General features: G+C 56.8%; 1 protein-coding gene and 3 long non-coding RNA genes across 9 annotated transcripts; 2 read left to right on the forward strand and 2 right to left on the reverse strand.

Annotated features, from left to right (window-relative positions):
* The first annotated feature begins 511 nt into the window (after positions 1–511).
* SH3GLB2 (SH3 domain containing GRB2 like, endophilin B2) lies at positions 512–22,723 on the forward strand. 6 transcript variants are annotated; one of them, XM_068657353.1, is made up of 12 exons: positions 514–841; positions 8,010–8,151; positions 8,485–8,613; positions 9,727–9,860; positions 10,325–10,417; positions 13,891–13,953; positions 17,118–17,141; positions 19,152–19,241; positions 19,445–19,545; positions 19,839–19,853; positions 20,382–20,646; positions 21,278–22,723. In XM_068657353.1, exons 1-12 carry the CDS (start codon positions 779–781, stop codon positions 21,383–21,385), a joined length of 1,227 nt encoding a protein of 408 aa, XP_068513454.1. In that variant the 5' UTR covers positions 514–778; the 3' UTR covers positions 21,386–22,723. The 6 variants fall into 6 exon arrangements, with proteins under 6 accessions (XP_068513457.1, XP_068513458.1, XP_068513454.1 ...); XM_068657356.1 differs by lacking the exon at positions 17,118–17,141 and having other exon boundaries at positions 512–841; XM_068657357.1 differs by lacking the exon at positions 13,891–13,953 and having other exon boundaries at positions 513–841.
* On the reverse strand, positions 1,763–10,428 carry LOC137842823 (uncharacterized). Its single transcript, XR_011089233.1, has 2 exons — positions 10,304–10,428; positions 1,763–5,806 (listed from the first exon to the last, which is right to left on the reverse strand). It is a non-coding gene; the product is annotated as an uncharacterized lncRNA (long non-coding RNA).
* On the forward strand, positions 10,882–12,057 carry LOC137842825 (uncharacterized). The gene is made up of 2 exons (XR_011089235.1): positions 10,882–11,164; positions 11,196–12,057. It is a non-coding gene; the product is annotated as an uncharacterized lncRNA (long non-coding RNA).
* LOC137842824 (uncharacterized) lies at positions 13,768–16,377 on the reverse strand. The gene is made up of 2 exons (XR_011089234.1): positions 16,016–16,377; positions 13,768–15,907 (listed from the first exon to the last, which is right to left on the reverse strand). It is a non-coding gene; the product is annotated as an uncharacterized lncRNA (long non-coding RNA).
* Positions 22,724–23,852: the final 1,129 nt, after the last annotated feature.

Below are 23,852 nucleotides of genomic sequence, written 5' to 3' on the forward strand. Positions count from 1 at the left end.
CCCCCTCAACCCCCCTTAAACCCCCTTAAACCCCTTTAAACCCCCTGCAGCATCCCCCTTACCCCATTCCCCATCCCCCTCCTCCCCCCCCGGCAGCGCAGTGGTACGGCCCAGCCCCCACCCTCCCTACCCAGCCCCCTCCCGCCCGGGCCGCACCACTCACCGCGAGGGGGGGGAGACGGGGGGTGGCCGTGCGCTGCCCCCCTGCGCGCCCCGTTCCCGCCGCCGCCGCGCGCCATGGCCGCGGAAGGGCAGCGTCTCCTTCCCCCGCGCCGCAGCCTCCCCTGCCCGAAGCCCCGCCCCCTCACCCCCCCTCTCAACCAATCAGAGCGCAGCCCGGCCCTCCGGCGAGCCAATCGCCACGCTTCCCTTCCAGCCCGGCCTCAGGCTGCGGTGGAGAGCGGAGGGCGGGGCGAAAGGCGGGGCGGCCTCCCATTGGTCGGCTCCTGACAGCTCCCCCCCCGCCGCCCCCGCGCGCCTTAAAGGGGCCGCGCCCCCCCCCGAGCCGCCCCCGCCCCCTGCGGCGCCGCCCGGTTCCGGGGGCCCGGTGCGCGCCCCGCGGCCTCCCACGGCCTCTCCGCACCGCTCTCCCACCCCTCTCCCTGCCCCTCACCCTCTCCCGGACCCCTCACCCTTTTGTGGGCCCCCCCTCCGCCCAGCCAGTGCCCTTTTAAGAGGCCGCGGCGCGGCGCTATAAAGCCCGGCCGGCGGCGGCCGCGGGGACAGTGGGGGCGCGGCAGCGGCGGTGACAGCAGCGGCCCCGGCCCCGTCCGCAGCCATGGACTTCAACGTGAAGAAGCTGGCGTCCGATGCGGGAGTCTTCTTCTCCCGAGCCATGCAGGTGGGGGCCGGGCCGCAGCGCGTCGCCATGGCAACAGGGGGGGGGCTGGGGGGTGACAGGAGGGGGCCTGGGGCCTAGGGAGGGGTCCCAGGGGGGTCCCAAGGGGGTCTCCGGGGCCTGGGGTGGGTCCCAGGGTCTGAGGGGGGGACCCTGGTGTCTGAGGGGGTCCCTCAGAGCTTCACATGGGCCTGGGGGGGGTCTCTGGGGCCTGAGGGGGGGTCCTAGGGTCTCAGGGGAATCCTGGGGGAGTCCCAGGGGGGTCCCCGGGGCCTGGGGGGGTCCCAGGGTCTGAGAGGTGGGACCCCAGAGTCTGAGGGGGTCCCTCAGAGCTTCAGTTGGGCCTTTGGGGGGTCTCTAGGGCCTGATGGGGGCTCCTCAAGGCCAGATGGGACCTGATAAGAGGGTCCCCAGGGCCTCGGAGGTCCCCAAGGTCTGAGGGGGGGACCCCGGGGCCTGAATGGGGGTCCCAGCCCTGCCCCTGTCAGCCCTGCAGCATCCTCCTCCCTTCCTCCCCTCCTGTCTCCCAGGCACGGAGCATCCCCTCGCCATGCCCCAGGATCCCTGGGGGAGGATCCCCATAAATATTGTGGGTTTAGCACGGTTTTGTTGTCATTTCTTTTGGTTTCCAGCTGGAGAAAAAGTTGTAAAAAGGCATTTTGGGGGTGGCACTGAGCTGCTGGCTCTGGCAGCACAGGCTGGCCTGAGCTGCAGCCCCTGAACGGGGACCTCTGGGTGCTGAGGGCTCAGAGCCAGGCTGGGGAACCCCCAGCAGGAACCCACCTGAACCCCACTGCTGCTGCCACTTCCCTGGGGTGATGGGGAAGGCTGCCCAGAGCTTCCTGAAGTTGGTGATGCAAACGGCCCCAGAGATGCTTCTGACCCCTGCATTGAGGGGCTGGGGGGAAAGAAGCATACAGAGGGTAGGGCTTGCGTTGTGGTGGTCGTTATTTAAAGTACAGACGTATTGCAAATAGCTGCTCAGCTAACTGGCTGGGCAAGCGGCCAGCCCCGTTGAGGACCTGTTCCTTTTCGGTAGGCAGATGTAGAAGCCTTTCACAGGTCGCCTTTCAGTCGTGCAGGAGCTCCAGGACCCCCCCCCCCCCCAAAACACAGCGCTGTTAGAGGTGGGAAGGAGCTGCTGAGGCTGAGCAGGTAGCACCTTGCTGGAATACAGCAGCATCAAATCATCCTTCCCCAGCCTGCTGGCAGCACCTTGCTGGGGCTGCAGTGCTGTCCTGAAACTGTAGACTGAAGAAACTTGGCTACCCGTGAGGAACGAAGCGTGCAGCAGGTGCTGAGATGTGGCTGCTGGCTCCGTCCGCTCCCCAGGCGTAAGAGCTGGGAAGGAAAACTGCTCCTGGCCAGGCAGGGGAGGAGAGGGGAAGCAAATCGGAGGTGGTTGGGATCCTGCCTGAGAGCTCCAGTCCAGCTGGTGGCTTCAGGACCAGGATCCTCTTCTACCCGAGGTGTGGGGGTTGACAAAAACAAAGCAGCGCTGCCTCTGTCCAACCCGTCTGTGCCACGGAGTAATCCTGGCTCGTTTAGGAATCGCTCTCCTGTAAACAGATCGCATCTCCTGTAATCGTGCCGGTGAGTCATGTGTTAGGAACAGAGACGTATTAACTACAGGTGCAAAATCAGGAGCAGATGGAAGGCTTAAAGATGCTGTTCTCATGCAAATGACCTTGGTGGCAGAAGAAAGGCAGAAACGCTGCACAGAAATCGCGTGTTTGGAAGGCTCATTGTACGACTCTGATAAGTGTTTCTGAGCTTCAAGGCGTAGGAAGGAGACAGGCATGGGAACAGCGTCTGCACGCCGCTTCTAGAGCAAGGAGGCGTTTATAAATAGCGGCTTCTGCCTGCTACACCTACTCCACATCATCTTGGACGCGACGATTCGTGTGACTAATTAAGGTAGTAATTACTCGAAACAAAATGGTCAAGGGGGGAGACGCCTCGCCGAGGCAGAGCCCCACCTCCTGAGATGTAATCCCGAGGAGAAATGGGTCCGTTTGGGGCTGTCCCACACAGCCCTCACCCAGCAGGGGCGAGCATCGCCCCGTCACCACCTCCAGGAGCCAGAGGTGACAGCCGAGGCCTGCAGGGATCGGGTTTGTGGCGTTCTCCTTGCCCAGCAGATCTTCCAGGGGAGGAGAACGGCCTGGCTGGAACGAGCTGCGTTGTCTGTAGCGCCGGGGATGCTCTTCCTCAGCTCCAGGCATTTCACAGAGCGATGCTTTACGGGAACTGCGGCGAGCGGGAGATAAATGGACTGGCCATTATGTGCGGTGCTGCTCAGACAGCATTAGCTGTTGCTGTCTGGTGGAGACGTCTGGCCAACACAACGAGGGCTGGCTGGCACTGCAGGAAGGGCTGTGGCTGTAGCACTGCTCAGGTCGGGGGAAAGGAGGCAGAAGGTGGTCAGACACCCCCCTGGGGTCGCCTCCCAGAGGTCCTAGAGCTGTCCTGGTTCGAGGCCTGTCGAGTACAGCCTGAGGTGAAGAGCAGGAAGGATTTTAGGCCTAGGTTTAACCTGGCTCGCAACAAAACTCAAACCATCACCACCTTTACGTGGCTTTTTGTAGCTCAGGCAGCAGGAGAACACAACCTCTGGTCACCCGCTCCTTCCAGCTACCAGTAAGTGGGCTTGATCCCTCAATCCCAAACCTGCAGAGAAGGCGACGATGGCAGCTGCAGCCTCCCTCCAGGAACCAGCATCTCTTCCTCCAAAGTAACGCTCCGGGTGCATCTGTTGCAGCCAGGCTCCCTCAGGGAGGTCTGGCAATCACTGTGGGTTTCTGTCTCCTGTCACTTCTGATGGAAACTTGCTCCAGGCAAAATTGCCCGAGCACCAGTAGAGCTTTTGGGTGGGTGTCCCCCCTGCTAATGCAGTTACTGCTGGCAGCTGGAGGTTGACTTGTTCTGTTCTGAAGTTCCCGAGGCAAGGCAGCCTTCCCCAGCTCTCCAAATCTGGTGATGAAAGAGACCTGTCCCCTCTGCTCGCTGCCCGTGCCGGGGTTAACGCCTTGCCTGCTGGACACCTTCAAATTCAAGACCCCGGGAGGTGACTGAAAGGAAGGGTTTTGAAGTCAAGAGGTACAGGCCAGGTCCTGTTTCCGTTTGAAACACGTCTATGAATCCACAAGGGCAAGATTTTTTTTTTATTTTCCTAAATGCTTTGCTCCTGAGTTAACAAAGCTGTCCTGCTAATGGCTTCCTCCTGTCCTCTAACACAGTTCTGCTTGGCTCGCAGCCTGGCTGCCCTGACTCCCGGTGACCAAACCCTTGAAGCACACCCTGTGTCTGTTCCAAGGCAGCAGAGATCCAGGTAGTTTTTAGATGCTGACTAAGTGGCAGTGGCTTCTTTCCTACTGCAGCCCTGTACAGGGGCTGAATCTGCCTCTGCCCTGCCTCTGAGCACCAAAAGAGCGATGTTCCAGCAGCCTGGGCGCGAGGGAGCTGTTAGGAGGCTCCAGCAGCCCCAATCTAGTGGCGGAGGCAGCAGACATCTCCTGGTTTCAGGGCCTGCTGAAGGGGAGAGGCATGGAAGGATCACACAAGCCTGGAAGAGACAAGGCAGGGAGGCTGCTCTGCGTGAAACAGGCGTGGAAGCAGTGGGATTTCATCCCCTTGGCTTAGAGGGAGGAAGGCACCAACGCTTCCAGCAACAAAAACAACGCGTGTGGGATCTTCAGCCCTAACCTTGTGGGCCTCGGGTTGCCTGTCTGATATCACAGCTGTGGTGCAGAGGGACGCATCCAGCTCTGCTCTGCTCTCTCACCCTCCTGGCATCCCAGCTGTGCCTTTACCAACTCGTGTGGGGAAAGAGCAGCTTTCCCCCAAGCTGTAACCGCTGGCAGCTGCCCTGACTGCAATCCGGCACGGCTGTGGCTTTTGCAATCCGTGCCTGTTGCCCGAGTGTTGCTCTCCTGCTCCGTCAGCCTGCCTGTCCCCTCGGTCCCTGAGAACGCCTCCAGCATTCCTGCTGGCCAGCCAAGCCTCCCGGAGGAAACCCAACCTTTGGCTGAATTATTGATGCCCTGGAACGCAGCGTGACTCTCCTCTTCCTGGAGAGTGCGAGTGGCACTCGGCTAAAGGCTGCCCTGCATTATTAATCGCTCCTTCAGCCTCCCTGCACAAAACCAGGGCTGCTGCTCAACTGGGTCAGCTTCAGGGACCAGCAGCAGCCTCCCCTCACCCTGACCCAGCCTCCCGGAGCTGCTCCTGTGGAACCAGAGGAGTTTTGTGGCAGCAGGATCGAGGAGCTCGAGGTTCTCCCCTAGCACTGTGCTCGCACAGGCTCTGCCTGCCCTGACTCTTCTGGGTGGGTATGCACCAAGCCATGCGTCAGCCTGGTACGAGCAAACAAGGCTCCCACTTGTAGGGTTTGGGGTATTTGGAGCTGTAAGAACCACCGGTGCTTGGGGTCTGGGAGCAGCAAAGACAAAATATTTTTCATCTGGCTTTCTACAGTCAGGAGGAGGGACTGCAGGGCGAGCCTGGCTGTTCCCCTACATCTCCCAGCCTCACAGGGGAGCCTTATTTCTGTCCAGTGGGAAGCAAAAATGCAATCAAATCTCTGAAAGTGTTATGAAAACAAATTCCTAGCAACAGAAATCCTCTAAGTGCGGAGAGATGGAACAGGGTGGGTTCTGCTCGAGCAGGCAGACTTCATCACGAGCTGTTCTTCCACCCTGCTCTCCCCTGGGGACGTGGACTTGGGCAACCAGCTCCGAGGATCAGCTGAGACCTGTTGCCACCTGAGATCTCAGACCTCCACTGGCAGCAGCTCGTAGGATCAGGCAGTGTAACTTACCTCTAATCCCCTCGGCTGGCTGCGTGTTCATGAGAAGCTTCATCTAACCCTGCTGGAAGCTGCTCCTGGGAGCCGTGGCTCTGCTCATCCCAGCACCTGAGGGCAGGTTCCCAGCGACACGGCGTGGGCGAGCAAGGTCTCTGAGCCCCCTGAAAGTCACATTAAGGGACAGGGGAGCTGGGGCAGCATCGAGCTGGGTGAGGGAGGCACGAGGGGAATGAAGTGGGAACGGAGCAACAGCCTCCTGTGCCCTCGTACCCACTCCGTGACCTTCAGGCTCTGCCTCGCTGCTCTGAAATGAAGCCTGAAGAGGAGATTTTGTGACCTGCCCTGCTGGAGCTGCGGGCTGTGACTCACGTTCCTGGCAGTGAGCACGATGTGTCCTCAACCCTCTTGCAGGACAAATGGCTTTGGTGACCGAGTCCTGGCCCAACGCTCTGAATAACCACATTTCCAGGGCACCGGGAGAAGGGCTGGGCTATGGAAAACAGCAGCAAAGTGCAGGGAGGCTTGTGAACATCACAAAGCTCCCCAGAACCGAGGGATTCAAGAGCCTGCCGACAGCCCTGGGGAGGGCTTCAGCAGCGATCTGGCTCTGCAGCAATGCTGCGAGAAGCTGACTCGAATCATCTGCTAGGAAATTGGGTTTAAGCTTGACAGCTCCAGGGCAGATGCTGGTGCAGGACGTCAGAACTGCAGGAAGAGGAGCTGGACTTGAAAGGGAGCTGAGTTCTCAAAAAAAACAAAAAGCTGCCTGGGAAAGGGGGGCAAGGGAGACTGCTACGCTTGCATCAGAGAGGCTCGGCGTATTTAGGAGAGCTCTAAACCAGCTGACTCGAGCCTCGGTGCCAAATACCTGGGAAGCCCCAGTTTGCTGCATGGCAGTGACTCAGCCCAGCCTGGCAGAGCCTGAAAACAGCCCTGGGCTTCCCACAGCCACAGAGGAAAAGATGCTTCAGCTGCTCCCTCGGGTCTGATAGCTGCGTGTGTCCCCCAGAGACGATGGCAGGAACCAGGGACCGAGCAGCACAAAGCCCTCACCTCCATCACCTCCTAACTGCCTGCTTCTTACCCCACAGGTCACGGTGTAACCATACCTGCAGGGCTCACGTCTCTCTGACCTCCAGCAGCCTTTGCACGTGGCTGATAACGCGGCTCCTGAGCGCTGCTCCTGGCCTGCTCCTGGCCTGCTCTGTCTCCCTTTGTCCCCAGCGCTGTGCTGGGTGCACACACAGCTCGGGGTAGGCTTTAATCTCCTGGCACCTGGCTGTGCCAGGTCCTGATAGCTGAACGGGAGCACCTGAAGGCAACAACAAGGACTAAAAGGACAAACGGGACATCTGTAGGGTCCCCAGGGTTCTTTTAGCGTGATCCAACAAGATCCTGGCTCCATCAACAGCAGGAAACTGGGCTCAGAAAGATGCTGAAGCTGGCCAGCTTCCTGAGAAGAATGAAGGGGGGTTAGGAAGAGAGGGAGGAGGCTCTTCTCCCAGAAATCTCCCAAGGAAGCAGCAGGGGGTGTCCAGGCCACCCGACACTACCCCTCCAGGCTGGCAGATCGCATGTCAGAGGACTTGCACAGCCTGCGCTTCTCTGCTGCTGATTTCAAACTGCCAAGAAGCAGGGAGGGAGGGAGAGTCCTCTGCCAGCACAAACCTGAGGGCTGAGAGAGGTCTGACACCGTCGTATTTCTCTCAAGAGCCTGTGTCAGAAGCTGTCCAGCCACCACGTCTCCTAGAGGAAGACTTGAAGAACCACCACTTGCTGCAAGCATTTTCATCAAAAAGATGAGTTTGAGCCTCCTTAAACCCCAGGAGCTCAGCCAGCAGCTCAGACCCTGTCTCAGGGCAAGCACAAGCCCTGCAGGTGTCCTCTGTGTGCTTGTCTAAAGAGATAAGAAGTCGGATTTGGGCATTTCTGATCCCAGTGGGTCTGCAGGACGTAGAATTGCTTAGGAGGAGGTAAAAGGAGGCAGGCCAGTGCCTGATTTGGAGGCTATCTGTTGCTCTCCAGCATGAAGCCACATGTGTATTTAAATAGATCCCTCACAACTACAGCATTTTTTACCATGCTACTTGCCTTAATAAAAGTTACTTATTCTGGAATACCTCTCAAACCCGGCCTCTATTTTTAGCTCAATGTTTGTTCTACTGCTTGGTTAAAAAAAAAAAAAATGCCTTCTTCCCCTGAAAGATGCCTGGGAACAAAGAAAGACGCTTTGAAGGCTTTTATCTTAATTTTAAGATAATTGCATAAGACAGAAGCAGCCTCTCTAGCTCTTAATGGCTCTGTAGCACATCATCATTTTGCTGTGGTAGAACTGAACTTCTAACAACTACCTCCTTTCTGCAGTTTACAGAAGAAAAGTTGGGCCAGGCTGAGAAGACCGAATTGGATGCCCACTTTGAAAACCTCCTGGCCAGGGCAGACTCAACGAAGAACTGGACAGAGAAGATCTTGCGCCAGACTGAGGTCCTGCTGCAGCCAAATCCCAGTAAGTCCAAACCTCACTGCTTGAAGGACAACCATCGCTCCTACCTCAGTGTTAAGTCGTGCCCTCTGGCAGAAAGCCCTGCTTGTTGGGGCTGCAAGGAGTGCGTCTTTGTGCCTGTCCTTCATCCCCTCGTGGCTGAAAGGTGACCGCTGCTGCCCCACACAGCTCCCGAGGACAGGGAAGGACGGGGAAGGTGGCCGGAGGGAGGGGACGCGTTCTCCCTGTGCTGTTTGCTGCCCAGTGCATGACTGAGGACTGCAGGCCACGGTGAAAAGTTCCCCGGGCCCCTCCTTCACCTTCCTCCTGTAACCACCCGTGGTATCTTGGTTCCAGGTGCCAGAGTAGAAGAATTCCTCTACGAGAAACTCGACCGCAAGGTGCCCTCCCGGGTCACCAACGGGGAGCTGCTGGCGCAGTACATGACAGAGGCAGCCAACGACTTCGGACCGGGGACACCTTACGGTAAGCCAGCCTGGCTGAGCCCCAAAAATCATCCCCCCAAGAGGGTACCTGACCACCTGGAGGAGGAAGGCAGACTTACTCTGCAACAAAGCATCCTCCAGCCTTGTGGGGGACAAGGGACAGGGGGCTCCCCAGCCCTAACGCAGTCCTCAAGTCTGGCAGAGCAAGAGAGGAAGCAAAGACCCAGGGTAGCCAAAGATCCAGGGAGCCAGTGGAACTGGTTACAGGATGCAGAAACCATTGTGTTATTGCCATGCCTTTCTAAATTACCCCGAACAATGACTTGCACTGAATGGTTTTAGCTGTGTCAAGTTTGAGAATTACTTTTTTTTTTTTTTTAAATCTGAAGTGGTATCTAGTTGTAGTTTCTCTAGGCTGTGAACAGGAGAACTGACCTTTAAGCGTGGCTTGCAATTAGAAGGGAAAATCATTTCTCCAGCAAGAGAACAAGAAAACAGCTTTGGGAAGGTTGGTGCTTGGTTACAAGCTTCAGAAGGCCCCTTCCTTATCACACAGTGCATCTTGCTGCTCATAAATCCTAGCAGTTCCCTCTTCCTAGGGGAATTTAGGGCTCCTTTAAGCAGCAGACCCACACAGAAGCACTGCTTGAACTTCCAACTGTCCTTGCTTCTGCCATAAGCTTTGTTACTGCTCACCAAATCAATCGTTGTTCAATAGCGAATCCTGTTGCAGGCAGAACAGCTGTAACTGCACCTATAGGCAGCGCTGCCCCAGCTGAAGCCTAATCGACTCATTTTTTTCTGCTCTGGTGCTTTTCAATTTGCTGCTCTGTTCCTGTGCCTCTGGTTTATGAGACAAAGACCATACTGCCCAAGCAGGTGCAGCAGCAAAAGAACAGCAGTGGAATAAGTGCCTCAGCAGGCAGATAAGATCAAAGCTGCACTGGGAGTGGTTGAGAAGAGGCCAGAAGCTGAAGGCAGGCTGGTGGTAGGACTGAAGCTGCTGTGGTACGGGCACGGTCACCTTGTCCAGGCATGGTACACCATGCCTCCTGCTCCCCAAAACTGGAGCCTGGTAGCACTGGGGGAGTTGGCTTAAGCCAACACAGCGTTAATCGGTTTCTCCTGGAGTTGAAGGCTGCCATCATTGCAGGGAAGACCTTGATAAAAGTTGGAGAGACTCAGAGGCGCTTAGGTGCAGCAGAACGGGACTTCATCCACTCTGCCTCCATCAACTTCCTGACCCCACTGCGCAACTTCCTGGAAGGGGACTGGAGAACCATTTCTGTGAGTATGGTGGCAGGGAAGGGCAGCTCATCACCTCGCTAGGGAGGAGGAGGAGGGCAGGGGGAAGTGGAGACAGTGCTGGGAGAATGCATCCTCCTTCCCTGGGAGAAAGGATGAGCCCACATCTCACCCCTTGGAGAGCACAAGGAAAGGGAAATGCCAGTCCTAGATCTGCTCAGGGCTCCCTCTGGGTTGCTGTCTGATGTGGGTGAGGACGGCACCTCCTTTCCTGACCCCTGCAGCTGAGTGGGCACTGCGAGCCCTCAGGCTCCAGAAAGTTACCCTGTATCCCTCGCACCCATGCCCCAAACTCCTGTTAGCAGGATGAACACAGCAACTGCTTCTTTCTCACAAGCACTTTTTGCTTAGGAGATAGATTTGATTCCCAGATGATCCCTTGACCCTTTCCCTTCCCCAACAGTTCCTAAGCAGCCTGCTCTTACCCCATTTTCTGTCTCTTGCAGAAAGAACGGAGGATCCTGCAGAACTGCCGCCTGGATCTGGACGCCTGCAAAGCCAGGCTGAAGAAAGCCAAAGCTGCCGAGGCAAAAGCAGCGGTAACTCTTTCCTTCATTCTTTTCTGTCCTTCTGACCCCAGGGTTTGGCTCACACGAGCAATGCCACGAGCTCTCTGGATAAAAATTAGGCTGCCCTACGACCTCCTGGCTCTGGCAGGCATGGGTGGGAGGATTCCTAATCTGGTGTGCAAGGGAACTGGGAGCAGAAGCCCTGTGCCTGTTCCTCAGATGCCCTCCCATGGGAGAGTTGTTGAAACAAACAGTTCTGAGCTGCCAGAGGCTGGAAACTCACACTTACCACGCTTCTGCCACCTGACTGACAGTGGTTCCTGGCTGTTCAGTTACTAGCTGGGTGATTTGTGCCGGTAACGACGAGGCTGTATCCTCTGAGGACTTGCTAAATCTCCCTGGGGATCTGGAAGCAAGCCAAGAGAGAGCTGAGCTGGAAGGTGCACAAGAGGAAAGCACGCTGGGGCGCTGCAGGACTCCTGGGATTTCAGCCTAGTTGTCATTTGGCCAACCAGCTCCTTCCCAGGTGGAAATGCTGGGGGAGCTTGTAAGGGGTGGCGAGTGTCGGGCTTGCCACCAAGAGGCCCCTCCTGCAGCCTCCCCATTCACGCAGTCGGCAGTGCTGTCGGGTTACCTGCTGCCTCGCCCTCTGTCTTTGGAGGATTCGTGGCTGGCAAACCAGCAAAGCTGCCAGGTCAGTGCAGAAGGGACAGGCAAGTCCAGCAGCGTCCCTGTCCCCAGGCCTGAGCAACGGGGCTGTGGGACAAGCTCTGCAAAGTGCTCTCTAAACTGAGACCTGCCACCTCAGGAACGTTCCCTGGGCCAGGTCGGGTCAGACCCACCAAAGGTACCTTCAGGAACCCTCCCAGTGGAAGCAGCGACCTTTATTTTATCTTAGGCTTAAGTCAGAGCAGGAATTCAGACAGCTTGTGCACTTCCTCCCTTTCTGCCCTCTTCCTCCTCAACTTGCTTCCAACATGAAGCGACCCCAAGGGCTCTCAGCTGCAAACAGACCCTTGGGTGAGGGACTTCGAAGTAGCTAGAAAAGCAAAACCTGGTCTCCCACTGCAACTGCAGTGCTGGAGTGCTCCAGGTAGGACGCAGAGCCAGCCTCAAGGCTTCCAAGCCTTTGAACAGCTCCTTGATATAGATCACCACAAGAGAAAAGCAACCTCAGCTGCTTTTTTTGAGCACCCAGCTTAGCCTGAAGGTGAGGTCCGTGTCCTCAGGGTGCCTCAATGACTACCAGGGGACGAGGCACGAGTGGAAGCTCCCAGCACGGAGGGGTGGGCTGCTGCCTCGGCACCAGACGTGGTAGCTCCTGGTTAGCCCACGGTGCTCCTGCAGTGTGCCTGGAGTCCTGCGTCACCTCTCCATCCGAGCTGGCCTCCGATATCGCACCTCTCCCAGCTCACCTCTCTCTTGCTGCTCCTCTCCTTTGGGTGCAAACCTGTGTTCCTACAGCTTCTGTCTCCGAGCGTGCTGCTGCCCAGCCCCCTGAGCTGCTGTCCGATTGTCTGGGCTTGTGCATTTCCCTCTGATTTTGTGCTTTGTCCTTCCTGTTGATGCTGTTTTGTTTACTAACCTTTTTTGTTTTGTTTCTTTGTGATTTGCTCAGTGTGAGGGAGATGTGAGTATTGACTGTGCTAACGGTGCTGTGATTTTCTTTACCACCTCTCATTGTCTCTTCCCCATTTTAAATGAAAATTCCTATTTTATCTCCCTCCTCCATCAGGACCAGCCCTGCAGCACGTACTGCTCAGGGCCCTGGCTGCCAGGGGAAGCTGCCCTAGAAAAATGGGAGCATTTTTCAGCTGCCCAAAGCCCCTTCTGGAGCATGCACCCAGCTCCATCACCGCTGCTTGCAAGCAGTGCTCGAGGGGCTCACCTAAAAACCCCCTCAGGCTCCTCTGGCCCCAGGCAGGAGGAGGTTGGGCTGGGCGGTGAGTCCCTCCCTGGAGGGGAGGCAGCCTGGAGACAATGACAGGCAGGTGGACCTGGTTGTGGTGCTGTGCTGCCCTTCAGGCTCAGGGCTCTGCCCATTTTCACCATTGCAAGAGTGGAAGAGGGAGGAGGGGAGGGAGGGAGGAGGGGAGGGAGGGAGGGAGGGGTTCTTTGTGCCCACTGCTTGCAAATACAACTTGCCCATGCACAGGAGCGCGAGAGCAGCTTGCCTCCTCCATCCCATGTGCTTTGAGTAGTTTTGGGACTCACCGGAGAGCAGGGAACGGGAGGAGAGGTTTCTTAAGTTGCTCGTGATTTAAAACTAACAAATATCATCGTGGAACTCCTCTCCCCACAGGGAGGAGCCAAGCCTAGCCACCGCGCTAGCCTCAAATTTCCCTGGTGCGTTCCTCTCCCTGCACTCAGGTGTGACTTGTAGCAGGAATCCCTCCTCCTCATTCTGTCCTCCTGCTGTTCCCAAAACTCCCGGAGGGTTTAACCATCTCTTCTGGCTGGGACCACAACGCCTGCACTTCACCCACTGGTCGCTCATTCCAGCAGGCTGCTCGGGGCTGCTGCAGCTCCCAGCAAACCGGGGCAGCTCGTATAAGTAGATCTGGGCGAGCTGCAAGGAGATTAACCCGGGAGAGGAAACGTGGGGCCCGAGAGGCTTAGAGACCTGTCAGGGTTACAGCGGGGTTGTGCGCCAGCCTCGTGCCCCAACCCACTGCAAAATAAAGGAAGGAGCAAGCGTGCTGTGTCCTGATGTGAGCTCGCAGGTTGGCTGAGCTCTTTGGGGGATGCTACAGCCAGGGGCTGGTCTAGGAAGAGCTGAGAAGCGTTACAGCACAGGGCAGGGGCTTAGCTGTCAAGAAGCTGGCTTTTGGGGGGGTTTTCTGGCCTCTAGGCTGAAAGCTTGCACCCTGCCTTTGGTGGCAGCCAGGCCTTGGGTTAGATCTGCTTTGATGGAGCCATGCCCTGAGCTGAAAAGAGCCTGGTAGGGAGAAACGTGCTGAGAGGCTTGGTGAGAGCGAGAACAAGTAGATGGCTCTGTAACAGGCACCGTGCAAAGCGTGCTCCGAAAGTCAGCACACCCAGTTCAAGGACAAGGCCCCGTGCAGGGACATTTTAGGGCTGTAGGTGGGAAGCCAGGGAAAAGAAAGCCCTGCCCGCTGGACTGGGCCAACGTGAGAAGAGCAACCTGCTGGCTGCCAGGCAATGGGGAACATTTGGGATTGTGCTGCCTCATCACTGCTCCAACTGGCTGCTGTAGGAGCAGACAGCTGTAAGTACAGGCAGAGTTTCTGTGAGTAGAAACTCCTGCTGCTAGGTCCCAGGTGTGCCCGCATGAGCCAGTCCCCTCGTCTCGCTCTGTTTCCCACCTGGGGAGAGTTTCCAAGCACCCCTGCCCCGACTGCTGGGAGACTTCCCTCCTGCCACCTGGGAATCTGAGCTAAGTTCCCAGAACCGAGAGGGGGAAAAAGAACAAACAAGAGCCCCTTCTTCCTCCTGTCGACTCCTCTGCGTGACTTGTACATGAAACTCTATTCCCCTACTAGGCTGTGCCTGACTTTCAGGAGACTAGACCTCGTAATTACATTCTCTCCGCCAGCGCATCAGCGGTAAGATTGCTTCCTCCTAGATGTTGCCTCTCCAACCTCTTCCTGCCCCTCTCTTCACCTGACAAACTTGGCCCCAGCGCTCTGCTGTTTTCAACATTTTAATGTGACATGGGATGCCTGGAGTTTCTCTGCCTCAATGTGAAGTCACCTTTCGAGGGTGCACTGGCAGGGTCTGGCAGTTCTACTGCTTGGGTTGCTTCACTTTCTCTCCCAGTCTGTTCCCACATTTTTAGTGGCGATCTTCTGACAGCATTTCTATTGCTAGAGGAGCAATTGAAAGGACAAAAAACCTCACAGGTTGGTCTTTCTGGATGGTCCCAACCCTATACTGGCAATACCACGTGTTACTGCCTGCTCAGTGGCTTTCTAGCCAGTCAAGAAACGCAAAGGTGGAGGCGTCTGTGCCACCCTGACTACAGGCTTGTCTGTTCTGCAAACAGAGGTCCTTTATTTTGGCTTCCAGTTGGGGCCTGCCCTCCTGCTGGCAGCTCCTGGTGGCTGTCACCCAGGCACGTGCTGGGGGTGGGTGAATAGCCCATCGCATCTCCGCTGCGTGGTTGTGCTCCAACAATCGACTTGCTGTGCTGTGTTCATGGCTCCCCATAGCACAAGGTCGCATTTCTCGTTAAAATGTTGAAAACTCACCATCTCGCTTCCTCAGCAGCGTTCAGAACAACACTGATGCCTGTTTGCAGGGCGATCTGGTACTGGGAGGGTGGGCCTACGAGCAACCCAAAACACGTCCCAGCAGCAGGTTGGATGTGGTTAATGGGCAACGCGTCCTAGCATCAGTGTTAGTTCCCAGGGGTACCTGTCCTGACCTTCTTGAGAGTGATGCTGGGATCAGAAATAGCTCTGCACAGAGCAGAGAACTGCCCCACCAGGCGGCTGGCTGGGCCAGGAGACTCCTTGGGAGGAAGCTGGTGCTGAAATGCTGCAGCAAGCGCTGCTCCCAGCTCTCCTAGCACACGAGGAGCAGCCAGGGGCTTCTCTGCTGGAAAGGTTTGTTCCTAGGACAGTGCAGGAATTTAGTAAAAGACTAAAACCTGAGCCCTGGGAGAATCAGAGGAGAGAAACTGTGCTCTCCTGGCCTCCCAATAACTCTGACTGGACCAGAGTATCCTGACTGCCCCCTGAAGGTCTCTAAAGCAGACCTGAAGGCATTTTCGTATTGTGTTCTGGCACCTTGAAGGGTGCCCAGATGCTCAGCTGAACACCTCTAGTCCTCACCTATCTGCAAGCTGGCCAAGTGCAGTAACACGACTGGGGAAGCAGATCTGAGCTCTCGCTAGCCCACAGGTACCTGGCACATCCATGCCTGCTTCACTGCTCCCTCTTCAGAGCTCCGCTGGGGAGGCTCTGACAGCCAGGATGACACCACGGGGCACAGAGCCAGGCTGCAGGAGACACCAGCTCAGGGTAAGCAGCCAGCCCTGACCTCGATCCCATTTGCCAGCTGCACAGGAGCACCCGTGGCAAGCACTGCCCCTGCCAGCAGTGCCCTTGGGGCTCCCAAAACACCTCTGAGAGGTTGCAGCTGGTGTCTCTGACTCACAGAACAAGGGCTAAGCCCGGGCTGCTCCCCAGCTCAGCCCTGCAGCAGCCCTCTAATCCCAGCATTCATCCCAAGGGGTCAGGCGCCGCAGCGAGCTGGGAGCATCTCGTGCTGTTGCTGTGCTTCTCCTCCAGGCCAGAGGCTTTTGTGCCACTTCGCTGCCAGCAGGCAGGCTGCAGAGCAGCTGCTGCTCACCTCGCTTTTCAGCTGGTCTCTTCTGGGGCAGGGCTTGCTTGTGGCCGGGTAACAGCTTGCTCTTGCAGGGGAGTAAACGGGTCAGCTCTCTCCTGGGCCATAGATCCTCAGCAGGGCCTGAGGAGCTCTGATCGTGGTGCTAAACTCCCATGGTTGTTGTTTTGGAGAGGTGGGTAACATGGTGGTGCTTCTATTTTTCCCCTTCTGTAATGGGGCTGGAATTAGAAACAGCCGGAGCCAAGCCCCAGGGCTCAACCCATTTTTGTATAAGATGGAAGCTGAGGAGCTCTTTCTCCTCTCTCCCACACTGACCTTTTGTTTGTGTGTAAGGCAGCCGTGGGCTGTGTCGGCCTCCATCTCCCTTTCCCTCAAAGCCTGCCACTTGCCATGCTCTGTCTTCCCAGGAATGACTCCGAGAAAAACATACTGAGTACCTGCCAGAGGGTTCCTCTGGCTCCAGCTGGGCTTTCTTTTGCCCCCTTCGTGGTCTGAAGTGTTTCTGACTAAAGCTGCGTGGTGCCTTCACCCAAGGCCAGACCTGGGCAAAGCTGGACCCCCGAGCACCCCAGGGTCACAGCTGGGGAAGGGGACTGGCTGCCCAAACCCTGCCCGAACGGGGAAAATGGGGAAGAGGAGCTGGCTGGGTACTCACCAGGCAGGAGCTGAGCCACAGACCGGGCAGCAGAAGCTAGAAAAGGACGAACAACCCCCAGCAGCTCCTTATATCAGCTGCTGAGGCACCACACCTGGGGCCCAACCAGCCCCAAAACACCACGACACCCAGCACCTGGCCCAGAAAACGGCTCCCAGGTGCTTTTGGGGGCAGGTTGAGCCGTGCTGCCTGGCCGCTGAGGACCTCTGGGCAGGCCCAATGTGTTTTTCTACCTCTCCCCTCCCTTCCCCAGTGCTGTGCATGACCCCATCACTCGTTTTGTGTCCCGGAGCCAGATCCCAGCAAGCAGCTGGCGGGGCTGTGCTGCCCCAAAATGTGCCCTGGGGGGGTGCTGAGGGAAAAGGGGAGGCCGGGGGGGGGGGAGCAGGAGGAGGGTGGGGAGGAGAAGGAGCCGCTTTTTGCCTGGCTCAAAGGCAGCACCCAGCCATGGCTGGCTGCAGGCTGCCTGGATTACGGTCCCATTACCCTGAGCTCTTTGAACCGGTGGGTGAGGAACTCTGCTTTAGGCTCCCAGGACCTTATTTGTGAGCTGAGCAGCCTTCCTCCCCCGCTGTGAAACCGAGCTCAAAGGTGCAGGACCGAGGCCGAGGGGCAGCAGCCCGGACGCTGCTGCTGGGTGAAGGGCGAGCTCGTCCCCAGAGCCGGCCCGCGGCGCGTCCTCACCGCTTGGTGTTAACGCCCGGTGCTTCTCGACGTCTCCAACACTGATCTCCTTTTCCTGTTGCTCTGTGGCCCCCACAGCTTTGGAGCGACGAGGTGGAAAAAGTAAGTACCCGGCCGCGACCGCGCTCGAAGCTCCGCGGGTGGCGGGGAGCTGCCGGCTCCATCCCTCCCCCGGTGCACCCACACGAGGGAAAGGGGCACGAGTGCTGCCAGCCCCGGCCCCCTGCTGTAGCTGTGTGGTTTGATGTGATGCTGACAGCGATTTGGGAAGGGGAACCCCAGCCCCGTGGTCCAGTCGGCCACACCGAGCATCCCGGGCAAACTGGGAGCATGGGACGGGATGGGAGCAGCGCTGGGAGCCCGGCCCTGGTGGCGGGGAGCAGAGGTGATGTGCTGCCACCTGGTTCAGCTCTGCTCCACCTCTGCATGTGCCTCGTGGTGGCTTCTGGCAGCCCCTTAGTGCTCGATCTGGGGTCCGAGCAGAGCTGGAGCAAGGACTGAGGGGCCTCACGAACAGCCCCCGCTGATGGGAGGCTTGGAGCCTGTCGTGGAGCCCACTCTTAACCCTCCTGAGTGGGTCAAGCCCCAGGTCCTGCTCCTTTCCTGGGCTCCCCAATGGGTGATGACTCCTCCAGAAAGTGTCTGGGGGGGCTGCCAGCGGGCTAGGGAGCAGGGTGAGCACTGCGGGGGGCTCCCAGAGGCACCTTTTGGGATCCCAGTGCCTTTCTTAGCGCAGATCCCCCCAGCCTGAGCTGCGAGGTGGGAGTTTGGCACGCTGCTGCATGCTGTGCATGATGGCATCCCACTGCTGCCCCGCTCCGCGCATCAGCAGGGCAGCCTGCCTGCTTCTACCTGTGCAGCCCCTCGAATGAATTGACTGCGGGCAGCTGGAGGCGTGTAAGGCTCTGTGCCTCCCGTCCTGGTTGGAGAGCCCCCGGCGTTGCTGTCGGCCACAAGTTTCAGGCAGCTCTGCTGCTGCTGAGGGCTCTGCTCACTGGAGCAAAACCCTTGGTGTTCCATAGGGCCCTGCACTGCCAGTTCCTGCTATCTCCCCCTCGTCTCCTTTAAATAATCCCTTTTATTCAGGGGATGCGAAGAAACAGATCAGTTGTAGCTTAAAATAGATAAATCTGATTAAAGGGCAGTGGAAGCATCTCCTTGGTGTAGCCGGTGCGTACCCCAGTGCTGGTACACGCTCCCCATGCCCAGGAGCCCCCAGGGATGCTGCTCAGATGCAGCAGCAACCTCACCCCTTGTCATCAGCCCCCTGGGGACAGTTTTAGCCCTGTCCCTCCTGTGCCAGCCTGCTGGCACTGGCACATCAGGCAGCTCGGGTGCTGGGGGAGCTCGGTGAGCTGCAGGTTTTCCAACCCCACTGATCCTGTAATGCAGCCGGGCTATCCGGTACTGCGAAATTGCCACTGGAAAGCTGCTGGTTGCTGCTGGGGGAGGAGATGTCTGCCTGGGAAAAAGGTTTTCGGGTGTCAGTCTGCCTGGAGGGGGGCAGGGCAGCAGCCCCTCTTCTTGGGACAAACTGCAGGAGGCTGCCATGTCCCCAGAGCCTGCGTGGAAAGGAGAGGAGCTCTTGTTCCCAGAGCTCCACCACTGCGTTTCGGAGCAGTCTGGGACATGCTGGCAGTGGGAACAGTCCTGCTGCCGGTGCCACCTCAGCAGGGCACAGCCACGGTGTGCAGCTCCGGCTGCCTGGTTCCTGGAGCCCTCCCCCAGGCAGTAGGATGAGGGGGTAGCACGGGCCTGGCTTCGTGCCCCTCTCAGGACTAACAAAACCTCTCCAGCTTCACGGTCGAGTCTTGCAGGAGCAGGAGCATGCTGGCTTGAAGCATCAGGCTCGGGCTGCCCTTCCCCGAGCTGCAGCGAGCACTGTAGGATTTAATCTGGTTTCAATACAGCCAGAGCCCTTTGGGAACCCAGCCCAGGGGGTCCTGTGCCTGCTGCTCAGTGTCAGAGGTGCATGGGGAGCCCACCGAGCACCCTCGTCTTGGTGCCAGAAGGGAGGGGGGTGGAGGAGGAGGAGGAGGAGGAGGAGGAGGATGTTCCTCTGAAGAGGGGCCCGTGCTGTGGCTGCCTTGCACACCCGTTCCCATTTTGCAGGCAGAACACGAGCTGAGGCTCACTCAGACCGAGTTTGACCGCCAGGCAGAGGTGACCCGGCTCCTGCTGGAGGGGATCAGCAGCACCCACGTGAGTCTGCCCGGGGCCCTGGGGAAGGGGCTGAGGGGCACCTTGGGGCCCTGCGGCAATCCCAAACTTGGCGAATGAGCCCACCCCGCTCAGCCACATCTTAAATCCTGGGCTGTGCTCCTCTGCTCCCCTTGGGGCAGGAGCTGCAGGACCAGGGTTCTGTGCTCCGGCCCCCAAACTCACTCACGCTCCCTCCCACCCAGGTGAATCACCTCCGCTGCCTCCATGAGTTCGTGGAGTCCCAGACCAACTACTACGCCCAGTGCTACCAGTACATGCTGGACCTGCAGAAGCAGCTGGGCAGGTGAGACTGGAGGCTGCTTCCACCTCCCCAGGGGTCACGGGCTTCCTAGTTCAGCCTCCCTCCTCTTGGAGAGAAGCTTCCACAAAATGGGTTAAGCCGCACTGGAGACAAATTCCTGATACCAAGCGAGGGGCCCGAGGGGCTCAGCCAGCAGTAACCGAGGTGGAGCTGCCGGCTGCACGTCCTGGCTGTGGGTAGGGCTGCCCTGCTGCCACGGCACGGTGGGGCTGACCCCAGAGGGGCCTCTGCGTGCTAACTCACCGCTCCTGTTTCGTTCTTTTCCATGCTTGCAGCTCCAAAGGAGAAATGTAAGTATAACATCCAGCTCTAAGAGCTCTACACCTCAGCCAGACTGCATGCAGGCTTGCTACGATGCCCAGAGCTACACTCCCCTAGCACGGGGGCAGACAACCACAGATAAATACGACCTAGCTGCATTGCTGGCTCTATCTGGAGAGCACAGAAAGCCGGGGAACCCCCAGTTGTGGTATCTAGCTTAACAGCAACAATGAGCATCCCAGTCCTGAAGAAGGAGCAGGCCAAACACCACGTGAGAGCAGGGTGAGGGTACGGCAGTGCAGAGCCTGAAGTGACACCTGCCCAGCCCCCTGGTGCCACCCGACAGTCTCATCCTCTGCACGTTAGGTAGCAGTCCTGTACCAGGGAGCTGGAAGAAAAGTAAAAGAAATTCCTGCTGGGCAGGCTCAGCACCTGAGCACTGAGCGCATTTTCCTGCTTGAAGGGCAGTGTGGACGTGTTACAGCGATGCTGAAGGGAAGAGCTGTCCGGGTTCCTCACACTGGAGCCTAACTGAACTCTTTTTCCTCCTGTGTAAGATTTTCAGGCACCTTTGTAGGGAACGCAGAATCCTCATCTCCTCCCCCAGCTGCTACCTCTCCGCCAGCTGTCGGTGCTGCCACTCTCCCTGCCGTGCCCACCATCCCGGTTGTGCCCACAATTGTCGGGGTGCCCAACACCGTGGCAGAGAGCGTACTGAACCCCAATGAAGTCAAGCCTCCTGCCAGCGGCACGCGGAAGGCCAGAGTCCTGTATGACTACGAAGCAGCTGACAGCAGTGAGCTGGCACTCCTTGCAGACGAGGTTGGTGGTTTTTCTTTGCATCGAATGTTGTTGTTAAGTGCCCAGCAGCAGCCTCTTGGTTACTCTGCCTGACCCTAAAAGCCCCATTTTATGGAACTGATAACAGAATCTTTTCCTTACCCGTAGTATCCTTTGCAGTGAGTTTGCACTCAGGGCTGTTTGCTGTTTTAAGACTTGTACAGCCTGTTGTACCCAGCTAACAAAACACCCCGTTTGGTATCTTCACTGGAGACCCTCACACCCAGCTAGTTTATGGGATAAGCTACTGCCTGGAGACCTGGTCTAATCCTGCTGAGAACAAAGGAAATTCAGCAAGCTGCAAACTGTTTTAGTGACCAGCCTGAATTTTTGTATCCAGAAAGGATGGTGACATAGCAATATCAAGCCACCCGGTATGCAAAAATACTTTTAAGTCAATTTGGAGAATGAAAAGGCAGCAGGGACATCGATGGGCAATAGATCTTCTGTTAGAGCTGCAAATAGTTCCAGGAAGGCTCCAGGGGAAAAGTGCAGATGCCTGCTAAATAAACTTTAGGAATTAACTTGCTGTTCTTTTGGGTACACATCTGACTGCGCTTCTTGGCTCTGCGTGCAGAAGCAGGTCCTGTTTCATGCTGTCTTCTCTCCCCAGATGATCACTGTGTACAGCCTGCCAGGCATGGACCCAGACTGGCTCATAGGGGAAAGAGGGAACCAGAAGGGGAAAGTTCCTGTCACTTACTTGGAACTGTTAAGTTAAATGTCTCCGGGACGCAGAATGTACACGCGGAATGCACCCCTCATCTCCTGGCACTTCTAATGCGGATTTCTTCATCAGAGCCCATTGCTCTCGTCAGGGCTGACACTCCATTGCTAACATGGGAATTGCGGGAAAGAAGTGGTAAAACTATGACAGGTTTTGGGAAAGGGCTAACGGCACCCGCGACTGAATTCATTAACGACCAGTGCAGCCTGCTTTGAGGTTAGTCTTGTTGGCGCAAGATTCCTTGATTACTTTTTCTACCCTGCCCTAGTCTTGTTTATCACAGTGGCTTTCCCAGGGCCAGCAAACTGTCTCCTTCAGCAGCTGCTCATGGAGTTTAAGTTAATTTCCCTTGTGTTTGGTGTGGGTTAGTGCCTGTCTGCCCCTCCCATCCTCTCTGTTCTTCAGCAGTAGAATTGCCTGAGTCAAACCATCAAGCACTCCGCTGGGGAAGCGTCCCGCACGATCCCTCTGAGATAGTCTGGCTCTTAAGGCAAAAAGCTGAATTTAAGAATTAAGAGCTGGTTAAACCCAGCTGGGATGCCAGTAACGCGAGGCTTTCTAGGAGCCATGCTTACTGCAGCACTGCCTGACGGCTTCCATCTAGAACTGTCCTGTGAAGCTGGAAGGAAATCCCTCAGTCGAGACCAACCTAATAACACAGAGCCTGTATGTCAAAAAATGAAACCTCAGTACAAGGGACCATGCATCTTGCTTGCATTTCCTCCGAGAAACTGCTCTTGGACTGCAAAGAGTTTACAAGCCTTTTTACAAGCTTTGCTCCCTGTGTTAATTGTCCAGGCTTTTCTTTCAGTGCATCTGTTCCAGGCATGTTTTAGCCTGACCTTATTTTCACCCGAGATCACTGATTTAACTAATACCTTCCCCTCCCGTCTCCGCAGTGAACAGACTTGGTGCATCCCAGTACAGGAAGGAGTAGCCCCACTTGCTGTTATCTCCAACGAGCCACATCCACATCTAAATGATTCAGGCTGCCCTCGGTGTGTGTGGTGGGGTAGCTCGAAGGGAGCGGTCAGGCGTGTATGCATTTTAATCCTATAGTGCTCTTTTTAGCTAGAGCTCCACTAAGGGACTGCTGTTGCTGTGTAAGTAGTTTCCCACTCAAGCTGGCTCGAAGAGAAATTCACCGGCACCAGGTTCTCTGTTCACTCCCTCCCCTTCGGTATGTCAGAACTACCCTTGCTTGTTTATTGATCTTTTTGCACTTTCCCCCACTGGTATTGTGACCACTCTAATGTAACAGGGCACTGAGCGCCTGTGTATGTAGGGCTCATGGTTTTCTGCACTTATTTGCCAATAAACAAACTGCCTGACCTCCTGCCTCGGTGTCTGGTGTGGGGTCGGGGCTGCTCCAGCCGTGTGACTGCAGCTCGTAGGGACAAGCAGCGCTGTGCCAGGGGCAGAGGGATGCAGGGCGGGTGGGAGCTGTGCCACGCTGTGATCCCAGTCCTGGAAGCTGGGTGTAAAAGCAAAGCCAAGCTCCTGATCCTTCCTGAAACTCTCAACGTGCCTTAAGCTTGTTAATGTCTTTCACTCCCTTGCCAGATGACACATCCGAGTTGTACTACAGATTCGTGAGTTTTAAGAAACAACAGCTCCTCCTTAACCTGAAGCAAAAACAGAGCAGCAGCACCACTTTAGCTGCTGGGAGACTGCAAGCACGATTCTAACTCTACCAGCCCTTTTTGTTGTTATGGAAACCAGATCGGCTGCTAATTTAAAATCCTAAAGCCTTGTCCCTAGCACCCAGCTTGGAAAGGAGGCATGGAAGGAACTCCTGGGAAAAGAAGCTGTTAAAATGCTCTGCAATGTAGCGATAGCTCTGGTTTTTACTACTAACAATCTCAAATGGAGTTCATAGAGAATCAACCTCTGCTGCCATTTCAGGGAGCTTTACAATAGCAATTACAGCTTCTGTAGATCTGCACCTGCCCCTTCTCCTCCTACTGTGTGTACCTCTCCCCCAGTATGGTGGCATCCATCCCTGTTACCCCTCTCCCTGATACATTACAGAAATAACAGCTTTAGCACAACCAGCAGCGGCGCTTAATGATGCAGAAAATGTTGTCTCGTCCCTCAGAACAGCCAGGAAGCCTGCCCAGCACCAGTGCTCCTTTCCTTCAGCAGCAGAGAAAGCAAAAGAAATCCAGTGCTGCTCCTAACGGGTTTGGCTCTCTGATAAAGGCTACGCTCCTGTGCTGCTTACAGGCAGGTGCACGCTCTGCTTAATGCCGTTCCCTGCCCCGTTGTGCACGATCAGAGCACTGCCACAGCACGCCCCTCCCTGTCAAAGCAGCTCACCTGAGTTTTGGGGAGGTAATCAAGCCCCTCTCCCTTCTAAGACCACTTTACTCCAGTCAGTTAGTTCAAATCTCTCCAAAGCCTCCAGGGCAAGTAAAACTAGATCAAACAAGTGCGACAGAATTTCACCATCACTTAAAAG

This window comes from Anas acuta, chromosome 20 (genome assembly GCF_963932015.1).
Source record: "Anas acuta chromosome 20, bAnaAcu1.1, whole genome shotgun sequence".
In the NCBI taxonomy this organism is placed as follows: Eukaryota; Metazoa; Chordata; class Aves; order Anseriformes; family Anatidae; genus Anas; species Anas acuta.